This window comes from Salvia miltiorrhiza, chromosome 7 (assembly GCF_028751815.1).
Source record: "Salvia miltiorrhiza cultivar Shanhuang (shh) chromosome 7, IMPLAD_Smil_shh, whole genome shotgun sequence".
Taxonomy (NCBI): domain Eukaryota; kingdom Viridiplantae; phylum Streptophyta; class Magnoliopsida; order Lamiales; family Lamiaceae; genus Salvia; species Salvia miltiorrhiza.
Genome location: NC_080393.1, coordinates 45,482,429 through 45,495,249, shown reverse-complemented (window position 1 = coordinate 45,495,249; position 12,821 = coordinate 45,482,429). Strand labels below are relative to the sequence as shown.

The following is a 12,821-nucleotide window of genomic DNA, read 5'->3' as shown; positions in this document are numbered from 1 at the left end:
GGATCTTCTTCTAAAAATGGTCAAGTTTTCCTACGCCCAACAAATGCGATCCCTTGTTCCATATTGTCAAAAGGTATTGTTATAATTAATTTTAGTGTTATTGTTTGTCGAACCTTCGGGTGCAGCTGCTATCCATACCTTCGGCCCTACAATACATCTAAACTCCAACTCCGCTCATCGAAATGTCTATTTCTTGGGTATAGTGCAGACCATAAAGGATACAAGTGTCTTCATCCCACGGGTAGACTTTACATAGCTAGAACCGTAATCTTTAATGAGACATAATTTCCCTACCTTAGTCTATTCTCACCTACTCCATCCATCTCACCAACTGCTCCCTCTACTACAATGCCTATATCAATTCCCCAGGATATGCTCACTGATCCACCTACTCAGCAAAATCAAAATACATCTCCTGCCCACTCACCATCTCCCATCTCCAGTCCACTCTCCTCATCACTCACCATCTCCAGTCCACTCTCCTCATTCACCATCTCCACAAGTATATTCTTCTCAAAGTTCCTCTCCCACTCTATCTCCTTCACCTTCACCTCCTGTTCTAAATCAGCATCCTATGAGAACAAGGGCTAAAAGTGGCATCTCTAAACCGAAGGTATTTACGGCTTTCACCACTGACACTGGTAAAACTAATGTTACTGCTTTAATACCTGTTTCTACTTCTGATGCACTCAGTCACCCTGGCTGGTTGGAGGCTATGGAGAAAGAGATGGATGCCATAGCTGAAAAATCAACTTGGGAGCTTATTCCCTACTCCAAAGACATGAACATCATACAATGCAAGTGGGTGTTTCGTGTCAAAAAGAAAGCAGATGGAACAGTTGATAACTCTAAATACCGGCTTTACTAACTTTTGGTTGGTATCTAATATTGTTTGTTTACTTATCTTGACTTTGTAACTGCTCTTGCATTTTGATGGTTCCACATGCTGCTTGCACCGGTTGGGTTCCGATGTGACACAACTGCCTTTGTCTAATAATGTTAATGTTTCATGAACTAAACGTTTATCTAAAGCTTCTTGTGGGCAGTGGCGCTCAAAAGGTATGTGTTTATGTTTGTTGATTACCTTTTAATTATTAACAGTTGCACATTTGTATATAAAGAATATTAGTGGTTTAGTGTAGATTGGATTATGTAAAATTTTGGCATATTGCTTGTTTGTAAATTAATGTGCCTTTTGCTCAATATGAATAGTCAAGTTTTTAAAGGATAATGCTAAACATATTCTCAATCAAAAGGCTTTCATTCTTTTTTATGTTTCTTGTTGTTTATTAATTTGTTTATTATAATTTTGATATGCACATTGCTCACTTTTGATTTTTTTTTTCTTTATTGCACAATTAAGCCGCACATCAACTTCATGCTCGGCTATGCAAAAAGATATTGAGATGTTCAGAAGATTAATTGAAATACCCAATGAGGCTTATGAACTGCTACATAAAGACCCTTGTCAGCATTGTAAAGCTATTCGATTCGGTAATGAACCTCATGCCTTTGGTTGCGCATCAGGTAAAATAAAGATACAGTTGCCCAAAATGCTAGATGAGTTATGGAACCTCTATGTAAATGATATGACAACTTTAGGGGTCGAGTTCCGTCGGCGTTGCAGGACATATAATAATTATTTGGCATTCACATCTATTAAGATGACTTATGATGAAGCTTTGACTACAGCTAACAAAGGTGTTTACACCTTCAAAGTGCAAGGTATTGTTCGAAATTATATCCATGAACTAACACACAAGGATGTTGTGCCAAGGCATTTGCAGTTATTTTTCTGTGGCACTGAGAGAGAGTTAGATAATCGTGTATCTAAATCTGGGAATGGACCGTGTTGTTGTAGTTTCATTGTTGGTGAACATATTTTGACGAATAATCCACACCGTAATTTCTCACCAATTTGCAAAACAAGGATAACCTAGATAGTTATGCTATAGTGTTGCGTGCCAATCCTAAACTTGACCAATGTGTTTATAATTTTCCAGTAGTTGACCATGTTGCAGTAGTTTGGAACGAGGGTGTGGGAACATCTATGGAACAACCTCGTGATATTAGGGTCAACCTAAGATCAGGTGGTGTTCGCAATGTGCACTATTACTATAGATGCTATGATCCACTCCAGTATTATCTAATCTTTCGGTATAGCGAGCCAGGTTGGTATGCTGGAATACCCAAAACTATTGACAACATTGATTTGAATTTGGACCCAACAAAACAAGATACTGAAGATCATGAAAATAATACAGTTGATCCGCATATGCACGAAGAAGCTGACACCCTACTTGTTGCCAAACAAAATTGTACGTGTTAAATCGTTTCGATATATATGTTCATTTGTTAGGTCTTAAGAAATGTTGCTTATGTTTCTCCACTACTATATTTTTCATATTACTTTTTGCATTCTATTATATGTTGCATTGATTTCATTATTAACTTAGTATTATGTCTTTATGCTTATATTAATATACTAGAAAAATTTGTTGCTTATATGGGAGTTATTTAGGCCGACTTCTTTTTGTAGAACAATAGTATTTTTGTTGTTGTTCATGAAAAAGGGTTGGTGCATGAATCAATTAATATGAATATTTATTAATATTTTTGTGTTTTATATTGTTTGTTCTACTTTTGATAAGGACTTATCTATTACTCCATTAAAGATTTGTTGAGGAATTTCAAAACTCCTTCAATATTATTGCTATCTGTTTCAAATGCGCACCAACGACATAACAAATATCCTTAGAACTGGTTGAGTAATTCAGTAATTTCATACTGATACTTATGTTAAGATCGAGACATAAAGACTAGATTTTTTTCTCCATAATCAGTTAAAGTTTGAAATGAGGGCTGAATTGTATCAAGGGATAGTTGAGAGTATAACATCTAATGGTGTTATTAGCGCAAAATCTGTTGGTAAGCATGTTCTACGTTGTTATTACATGAATGCACTGGCACTTGTCGCGAAATTTGGACACCAAGATATTTTTCTCATAATGATTTGTAATCCAAAGTGGGTGGAAATTCAAAGTGGATTATTACTTGTTGAGAAGAGTCATAATATAGCTGATTTGTAGCAAGAGTTTTTAGGGCAAAAAATGAGTAACTAAAAAAAGGAACTATAAAAGACTCTGTTTGGAGTAGTTATTTTTATGTGATTAAATTTCAGAAAAGAGGCCTTAATAATATTACAATCATGATATAAGATAACTTCAACCGAGGCCTATGATCGATTTGTATTTGCGAAGATTCCAGATCTTGACCTGACTCCGCATCTACATTCTTGTGTTATTAATCATATGATGCATGGGCCATGTGGTGAACTCAATCCAAAGAATTCATGCATGAAGAATATTGGACTAATGAAGTGAAATATTTTATGAGACTTTCAAGCAACTTTTGTATATACTTTGTACAATTCTCTAGCGATGACTTTTGGCTCTATCACACCGTGTCGGTGACATTCTACTAGCATTTTGATGTTACCTTTTGTATGTACATTGTATATGACTCGATGCAGTTTTTGGTTTAATGCGATATGAATATATGATGCATAATGTCTAAAATGATACTTAAATTAGTTTATATAAATTGTATTGTACGTGTAGATTGTTGCTCCTAGCTGTACAAATTAAATACTCCTAACTGTATTACAATTGTGACCTACAAGTCATAGTATAATATGTCTACATTTAAAAATAATTCGACCAGTGCCGTTATTGGTCCCATAATTCACGGAGAAATTATAGGAACACCGCGTCCTACGCGGTGCATAATTTCTAGTATATATATATAGGGAGAAGATCATGTGAGAATGTCATATGTTTGTGACACCTAAGAATTGATCCTAGCCCTTTATTTTATGAATTTATTTTGTGAATCTAACGGCTGTGAGATAATTACATGATGAGCCTATATATATGGCATTAAGGGTATTGTTGTATTTCCTCCATTTTTGTAATCCGTTACTTTCCTATAATCATGCTATCATGAAATCTTTTATTTAAGGAAGTTAAATGTCACGACCGCACTTGCTAAGGATAGCAAATTCGGGGAAACCGCGACTAGGGGAGGGGATTTAGGAGCGGGATTAGAAAGGGGCATGCTTAGCTTCTTGATGACTCGACTTTGTATAAGGGAAACATTAAAAAAAAAAACTAGATATTAACGAAGGCCACAAGGGGACCGTACATAATATTATCCAAAAAGGGTACTCAATGAGTTCGAGTACATTGTTAAATAATACATATTGTTTGACAAATGATATAATATCTTTTCGTAATCAGTGTTCGCAGCGGAAAAACAACAATTTGAGTATATGTATGAAGACATATACTCCACTCTGAGGTTCTCGTCCTAGATTGACAAAAGATCCGCTTGCACACTACATCCCCGATCACAGCTCAACCTGCACATTTAAAAATACATGCAGGACTAAGTACGGGAGTACTTAGTGGACATTTGCCGAAATTTACATACATGCATAATATTTTATTGTCAAGCCCTTAACAGTAGTAAGATACGAGGGTTTTCCTTTAAAGACTCGTATTTACCTAAAATAACATCATTTCTTTCATCAATAACCCGCACAGGCATTTTAATATCATTAATCACCATATCAGTAACTCGTGCCGAGAGGGAGGCCTCCCTCTACAGTCACTATGATCGGCCAACCTGCTAGATGACTCACGATCACAAGGGTGTACACTAATTCCGAAGGGATTTGCGGTCCCATCCGGAATCTGAATTCGATTAACATCAGATAGGCAATTAATAACAAAACATAAAGCATTTAGGCATTGACAACATCATTCAAATTCATAAGCATAAAGTCTTAACAATTGTACTATATGGTTTTAGTTTATACGTAAGAAAGCCCACCTGGTAGTGGAGGCTCACGACTAAGCCTTAAACTCTTGCGTTCAACCTTGATTCGGAAAAGAATAACGTAAGGTCTTAGTCCGAGGAAATTCTCAAATAAATGAGGATGTGTAATGTAATTATGCATAGCTCATATTTCTTTTTATTAAACAATTAACCCAACTAGGTTCCGTCCCATGAAGTCAAGTAATTAACTACATTGATTCGTTCTCATTAGGGTGTTCTAAACTGCCAGTAAAAATATAATAATCTCCCTTCGTGTAAGCAAGGGAAAGAAAATAATAAAGATTTAAACACCCTATGTTCTCTTCTCTCCTCTCTCTCTCTCGGTCTGCTCTGCTTCTTCGCTTTCTGCTCTGGAGGTCAGCTCTGGCCTCTAAGTCAGCTCTGGCTGAGTTAGCTCTGTGGCGAAGGGATTCCTCTGGCGAGGAACGATTCCTTTGGTGAAAGTGATTCCTCCGGCAAAGTGATTCCTCTGGCGAGGAACGATTCCTCTGGTGAAAGTGATTCTTCTGGCGAAGTGATTTCTCTAGCGAAGTGATTCCTCTGGTCTGGCATTTTCTCCGCTCTGCTCTGGTCATTCCTCTGGCCATTCCTCTGCTCTGGCCATTTCTAGGTCTGGGAAGAACGACGGGGACTCCAGTTTCCAAAACTAGAATTCTCCGTCCTTATCTCACCTCGATTTTCACTCGTATACAGACCTTAATCTCTACCTATGTGAGCATGCTGTGATTATTCACGTTCGTCTACGTTTAAAGCTAAAGTTCTCGTCGTTCATCAAGGTTTCAAGTTGTAGGTTCCACAAAAACGTGACTTAACATACTTTTTGTTCATTCGTTTACAGCCCATAAAACATAATTTCTGCGAGTGTGATTCATGCCGATTGGAGTAGCAACAGAGGTTGAAGGTTACCTTGATATATCGCGTGCTTTGGTCGGGTAAAGAACGATGGTTTCTCCCTCGCTTTTTCGAGCGTCGAGGTGCAAACTGAAAATGAAATGGCTGCTGTTCTTAGGCCAAAAACAGGTGGAAAGAAACATGGCAAGGGGAGGAAAAATAAGCCGAGTTTTTACCTTGTTCAAGTCGGCAGCAAGAATCTCGCTTTACTCCCCTTCGTGCAAGGCGTCGAGAGAGATGAAACTTCTTGCTGTTGCTGCTGAAAATTCTAAGTGTTGAAAGGAGAAAGGGGTGGCTCAAGGATTGAAGAGTGAATTTATACTTGGAGCTCGGTTGATGTGCACTTGAGTGCTAAAAGGAGGAGCATGGTTGTAGTGTGGCTGAACTGACATGTTAGGTGTACTTGGGCATGGCTTGTTGCATGGGGAAGAGCTGCTGCTGCAGCACACCTTTCTCACCCTTTTTCCTTAAATCTTGGATGTGGCAGACGTAGAGAGGTGTAGGGTGGGCGTGTGATGTGATCTAAATAAAAGATCTAAAATAAAACCCTTCAGTGTTGGTTTCTCTGTATTAGAAATACTGGTTTCGTGTTTGCTAAAATCGATAAATGCTAAATTAAATCCGTAGATTTAATTCGTTTGTCATTCTAATACTTAAATTAAATTCGTAGATTTAATTAGCTTCAAAGTCGGAAATAATTCACGACTTAAGTAACAACATGAAATAAACTCCATCTTGATTAATAAATAACACAACTTCGCTAAGTTGGTTATAACTGAGTAATAATAATTCATCGACTCAAAGATTCTTGTCGCGGTCTTAAACACGCGAAGATAAATAAAAATGCATACTGCTAGTGTAGTGACTCTGTCTCCAAAATACGTAATTCGGAAACATAGTTGAAATCATAAGGTGCTTCATTTACTAGCAGATAGATAAATAAACACGCAATACTGGAATTAAATACTGATAAAAGAGCAGGTTGTTACATACTACCCCTTTTAACAAAAATTTCATCCCGAAATTTGCATACCCATGTGAAAAGTTCTGGGTATTTTTCTTTCATCTGGTCCTCAAGTTCCCATGTCGCTTCTTCAGGTCCATGGTGTCTCCATAATATTTGGACTGACGTGATCGATTTATTCCTCAACTCTTGCACCTTTCGGTCCAAAATGGCTTCAGGTCTTTCCTCGTACGTCAAGTCTGGGTTAAGAATCATTTCCTCTTGGTGGATCACATGTTTGGGGTCAAACACGTACCGTCTCAACTGTGACACGTGGAACACATTGTGGACGTTTCCAAAGCTAGGTGGCAGCGCTAACCTATATGCTACGGGACCTATCCTTTCGAGGATCTCATAAGGTCCTACAAAACGGGGTCTCAACTTACCCTTAACACCGAATCTAACGATCCCTTTCGAGGGTGATACTTTAAGGAAAACCTTGTCTCCAATCTGAAATTGTAGTTCGGTTCGTCGGGTATCAGCATAAGACTTCTGTCTGTCCTGGGCCTATTTAATTCTTGCTCTAATCTGGCGGATGGTCTCGATCATCTCGCTTACTACATCTGGTCCAATGATTTTTCTTTCACCCACTTCATCCCAGTAAAGTGGTGATCTACACTTCCTTCCATAAAGCGCCTCGTAAGGTGCCATATCGATGTTCGCCTGGTAACTGTTGTTGTAGGCGAATTCGATCAGCGGCAGCACTGATTCCCAACTTCCTCCTCGGTCTAGCACCACTGTCCTCAACATATCTTCAAGGGTCTGAATTGTCCTTTCCGATTGTCCATCAGTTTGTGGATGGAATGCGGTGCTAAAGTTTAATCTTGTTCCCAACTCTTTCTGCAAGCTGATCCAAAATCTAGAAGTAAATTTTGAATCTCTATCCGAAGTAATGGATATTGGTATTCCGTGTAGCCGTACAATCTCACGGATGTAAAATTGGGCTAACTTCTCCGATCCATGTGTAATACCCCGGATTTTCGATCCTAGGTTTCACATCATCCTATTGATATTACTAGGATATGAAAGATCCCTAATTCCCGGTTAAAAAGAATAATTATCCTAGCGATGATTTGATGAGTCTTGATGCCTAGGTTTTCTCTTAAGAAAGGCGGTTAATAAGAAGATGATTATTTTATTTTTCCGTGTGATGTTGATTTCAGTAAATATGTATATTTATTTTCATTTCAAAGTATGAAAAGCAAAGTGCATATTTATTTCGAATACGCGTTTGTTTTAGTTCGGGTTTGAACGATTACGGGCCCGTATAGAGGGCCAAAGGTGGGCCGATTCTTAGAGAGCCTTGGGCCGATTTTAAGGCCCTATTTTAGAGCCCAAATGCAGCCCATTTCAGCCCCCAAAGCCCACTTACACATCAGCCACCCTTTCAAATTCAAAAGGGGACAAGGGTGATCATTACATGCATGGGGAACTACCAAAATGCATGGGAAGTGCAAGAGTCTCACAACCAATGCACCCATGCATTGGTGGCAGCCACCCTACCCTCCCCTAGGCCCCATTTTCGTGCTCCCCTCTCCCTAAAGCCAAGAGTTGGCTGATGCAACTTCCTCCATACTCTTTAACTCTCTCTACAAAGCCTAAAGTCCTCACTCCACATCCACCCCTCTCCATTTTCGTCCCTCCTTCCTTCCCCCACTCTCACAACTTTTCTCCCACCATTATCACACTCCATAGAAACCCTTGAAGCCCCAAGAGAAGTATCAAAGCAAGGGAGAGCGTGGAAAAACTAGGGCGTAAAGTTAGAGTGAAGGTTGTGCTTCGAGGGTGAGTTTTTCTTTGATTTTCTCAACTGAAAAAGCTTTATGGCTATATTTTCTTACAGGCATGCATTTCACCAAGTATCACAGTTCTTAAATCATTTCAGGTTAAAGAAAAAGGGGCATTAACTTCACTGAGTGCATTAGTACTCAGCCCAAAGTTTTAAATCATTTCAGGTTAATGGAGTCGGGCGCAACGAGGGCTAGGTGGTGGTGGTGGTCTGAAGCTGTCGACAAGGTTTATCAATGATATTTATTTCCCATAACCTCGATCACCAAACATTTCATTTTGTTGGTTATGCCCTGCGTGGCAATTATGAACTTGTTTACTGCTTTCCCTAAACAACTGAACAATTGAGTTGCTCTTGGGCACTCAGACACCGTGATAACGAACTCTCTAAACTTGACCGGAGTCCTCATACTTCGTGTTAAGTCGGGTTCCTTTGAGCAGAACGATTAAAGAATAGGTTCATTAATTCCGCTTATTAACCAAGTTTTTCAATCAAAATAGTTAAGTTACTTACTTCCGCTAAATAACCTTGATAATCACCCCAAGTTCAGCGTGGCTTGCCCCTAGATAAGTCGGGCCGTCACAGGATGGTATCAGAGCCCAGGTTGCTCAAAGGATACCCTAGAGCCCAAGTTATTTTTCTTCCAAGACAAATCCACCAGGACCGCACCCCTACTCCTCTGCCCCGACTCGAGAAAAACATGTACAAGTTTTCAAGTTACTTGTTGGTGAAAGTTTAGTGTTAATGCCCATGTATGATTAATCTTGAGCAAGGAGGGACAGTTTCCCCTCGCAAGAAATGAGTTATTCTTTCGTAAAGAGGGACAGTATCCCCTCACAAGTTATGAAAGTGTGTTAATGTGATGATGTTTTAAACTCATAATTGAATTATATGTTGTGCTTTTAAGGAGGGCAGCACCCCTCAAAGTTATTTACATTTGACCAGTCACGAGTAAGGGGTAGTATGCCCTAGGAATTGATTGAGGTCTACGAGAATCGACCCTGAGTAACTTAGGGTAGAAACTCTAGACGTACGGACTAAGATAGTGGACATGATCAAGAAGGATAAGTCCCCTAGCTCAGAACCAGTTTGAACTTTATGATTGTATTTAGTTTTTACTTTTTGTTCTCCCACAATTCTAGATTAGAACCTTATGTTGTAGATGACACAACAACATAGGACCTAAGGGAAAAATACGGCTAGGAGATATACCGTAGCAAGACGTATAGAGAGATACCAGAACCATGAACGAATGGTGACGATCAATGACATGGGCAGTGCACCGTCGAGGCGATAACATTATGGAATAATATCCCCGAGAATTGGAGCCTATTGGAAAACTACGAGGCAAACAAGGAAGATGATCGACGAACATCCACTATGATAGAGAGAGTATGCTCGCCGCTAGCTAGAGAGCATGAGATTTATAACGAGGCAAAGAGTCAGAGAGATTAAAAACCGAATCTCCATGAGCCCTTACTTATCAATGACCCTTGAGTCAATTCATAACCACAATGTTTGAAGCCTTCGTGGAGAGAAGCTTGATGTATTTTTCTTTTGCTATGTCCTCTCAGGAAGCTAACTATTGGTTACACTTATTGTTCCATTATAAAATCCTGATGAAGTTAAACTCGTGGATTATTTTTGAACCCCACTCAGTAGGCAAACTTTCTATCACCCTCATGATTTATTTGTTCCAACCCACTACTTATGAGGTTGAGGGTCATATCCAATCAATTTGAATGCTCATTGAATAGCCAAGTTGAACCTTTTGATGAGCACTCGATAAAGAACCTTTCTTATTATCTTACCAAAATGGCAAGAAACTCAACACTAACCACAACCAACAAGAGCTGGAACAACAGGTGCTCGAACAGATGGACAACTTAATCGAAAGTTTCTAGAAAAAGAAGCCCCCAACTTACAATGGAACGGGGAAGCCTGATGATGCTGAAGAATGGATATGCGGGATTGAAAAAGTCTTCGGGCGCATGCGCTGCAGTACACATGAGAAGGTGGTCTGTGCCACCTACCAGCTCGAGGGAGAAGCAGATCTATGGTGGGAATCCGTGCGACGCACCCTCACCAATGAGGCATTTGAGGCCATGACATGGGATGAGTTCAAAGAAGCATACCTCACAAGGTACATTACACTAAGCTTTCGACACAAAAGAGAAAATGAAGTTTGGAAACTGCGTCAGGGAAATTGCTCCGTTGAGGAATACGATCGTACATTCAATCAGCTAGCGCGTTATGCACCAGCCCACGTTGACACAGACGCCAAAAGGGCAGAACGGTTTAGACAAGGGTTACGCCCTGAGATAGGTGTGCCCCTGTCCACACACGATACGCTCACTTATGCCCAGGCCTTGAGTAAGGCTTTGAACGCAGAAGCTCAGCTCCCTAAGGAAGAGAGAAGGCAAGAGAAAAGGAAGTGGGAAGGGCCTCAGGGCCAGTCCTCAAATCAGGATTCGAAGGGAAAGAAACCTTGGGCTGGATCCAACCAACCAAACTACCAGAAGCCCCAAGTACCTAGGCCAACTTGCCCGAAGTGCAAGAAAGAACACTTTGGGGAATGCAGGCAAGGGATGACAGGCTGTTATGAGTGTGGTGAGATTGGACACATCAAGAAATATTGTCCAAGGAACAACAGAGCTCCAATGGCCCAACCAAACCAAAGAGGTCCCCAACAGCCTAACCAGAACAAGGGAGGTCCACAACGACCCAACCAAAACACTAGAGGGAACCCAAAGGGCAACGGGGGCCCAAAGGCACCGCAAGCACCAAGGGCCTACGCTATGGACCAGCAAGAGGCAGCCGGAACCCAGGGGAACTTAGCAGGTATGATCACCATAGCCGGAGAAAGCATTTTGGCATTATTTGATACTGGTGCCTCGCATTCTTTTATTTCCAATGTTGTGTGTGATGCACTAGATATTGTGCCTACTAGGGCAGATAAAGAACTAGAGGTACTCACCCCTTCAGGGAAAACGATGAGAACAAGGGAAGTTTGCTTGGATTTAGAACTAAACCTAGAAGGACATAAGTTCCTCGCTAGTCCCAAGGTACTCTTTATGATCGACTTCGACCTTATCCTGGGAATGGATTGGCTGTCAGCCAACAGGGCAACGATAAATTGTCAAGATAGGGAGGTCATCTTCTCACCACCAGGAAAAGAGCAGATCACCTACCATGGAGCCATGGTAGGGTCCAGCAAAAAGATAACGGTTATCACTGCAATGAAAGCCGTCAAGTTACTACACAAAGGAAAATGTCAAGCTTTCCTAGTGTGCATCACTAAGAAAGGGAATAACGGGGTAAACCTGGAAGACGTTCCAATAGTACGTGAATACCCAGATGTATTTCCGGAGGAGCTACTGGGTCTACCACCAACTCGTCAACTTGAGTTCACAATAGACTTAGAACTCGGCGCCGCACCTATTTCAAAAGCACCATACCGTATGGCGCCCAAAGAGCTGCAAGAACTGAAAATCCAACTGCGGGAGCTTCTACAGCTTGGGTTTATCCGCCCAAGTGTATCACCATGGGGAGCACCAATTCTGTTCGTGAAGAAGAAGGATGGATCGCTCAGAATGTGCATTGATTACAGAGAGCTCAACAAGCTCACCACCAAGAATCGCTACCCTCTACCTAGGATTGATGACTTGTTCGATCAACTGAAAGGAGCATCGGTGTTCTAAAAAATAGATCTACAATCAGGCTACCACCAGCTTAAGATTCGTGAGGATGACATCTCGAAAACTGCATTCCGAACAAGATATGTCCACTATGAATTTACAGTAATGCCGTTCGGACTAACAAATGCACCCGCAGTATTCACGGACCTCATGAATAGGATATTTCACCAGTACCTCGATAGTTTCGTGCTAGTATTCATAGACGATATCTTAATCTATTCCGTGGATTCTGATCATCATGCCCAACACCTTAGAATAGTACTAGAAATGCTAAGGAAGGAGCGATTGTATGCCAAATTCAGTAAATGCGAATTTTGGCTTAGGCAAGTGCAGTTTCTAGGTCACATTGTGACAGCAGAAGGAATCAAAGTGGACCCTGAGATGGTCGAAGCTGTAAGCAACTGGAATGTACCAACTTCAGTTACTGAAGTTAGAAGCTTCTTGGGGATGGCAGGCTACTACCGACAATTCATCGAGGGATTTTCCAAGATAGCGCGACCAATGACGCAACTGCTGAAGAAAGGGGTAGTTTTCAAGTGGA

The 12,821-nt window shown here is 40.6% G+C and overlaps 1 protein-coding gene and 1 long non-coding RNA gene across 2 annotated transcripts; both read left to right on the top strand.

Moving 5' to 3' along the window:
- Nucleotides 1–1,196, top strand: LOC130992760 (uncharacterized). The gene is made up of 2 exons (XR_009091387.1): nucleotides 1–73; nucleotides 694–1,196. It is a non-coding gene; the product is annotated as an uncharacterized LOC130992760 (long non-coding RNA).
- Nucleotides 1,197–10,573: 9,377 nt separating this feature from the next.
- Nucleotides 10,574–12,283, top strand: LOC130994278 (uncharacterized). Its single transcript, XM_057919323.1, has one exon. It carries the CDS (start codon nucleotides 10,574–10,576, stop codon nucleotides 12,281–12,283), a length of 1,710 nt encoding a protein of 569 aa, XP_057775306.1.
- Nucleotides 12,284–12,821: the final 538 nt, after the last annotated feature.

Bases quoted from the DNA above. Each gene is read 5' to 3' on its own strand.
- LOC130994278 (XM_057919323.1), top strand. From the start codon at position 10,574: ATGCGCTGCAGTACACATGAGAAGGTGGTCTGTGCCACCTACCAGCTC.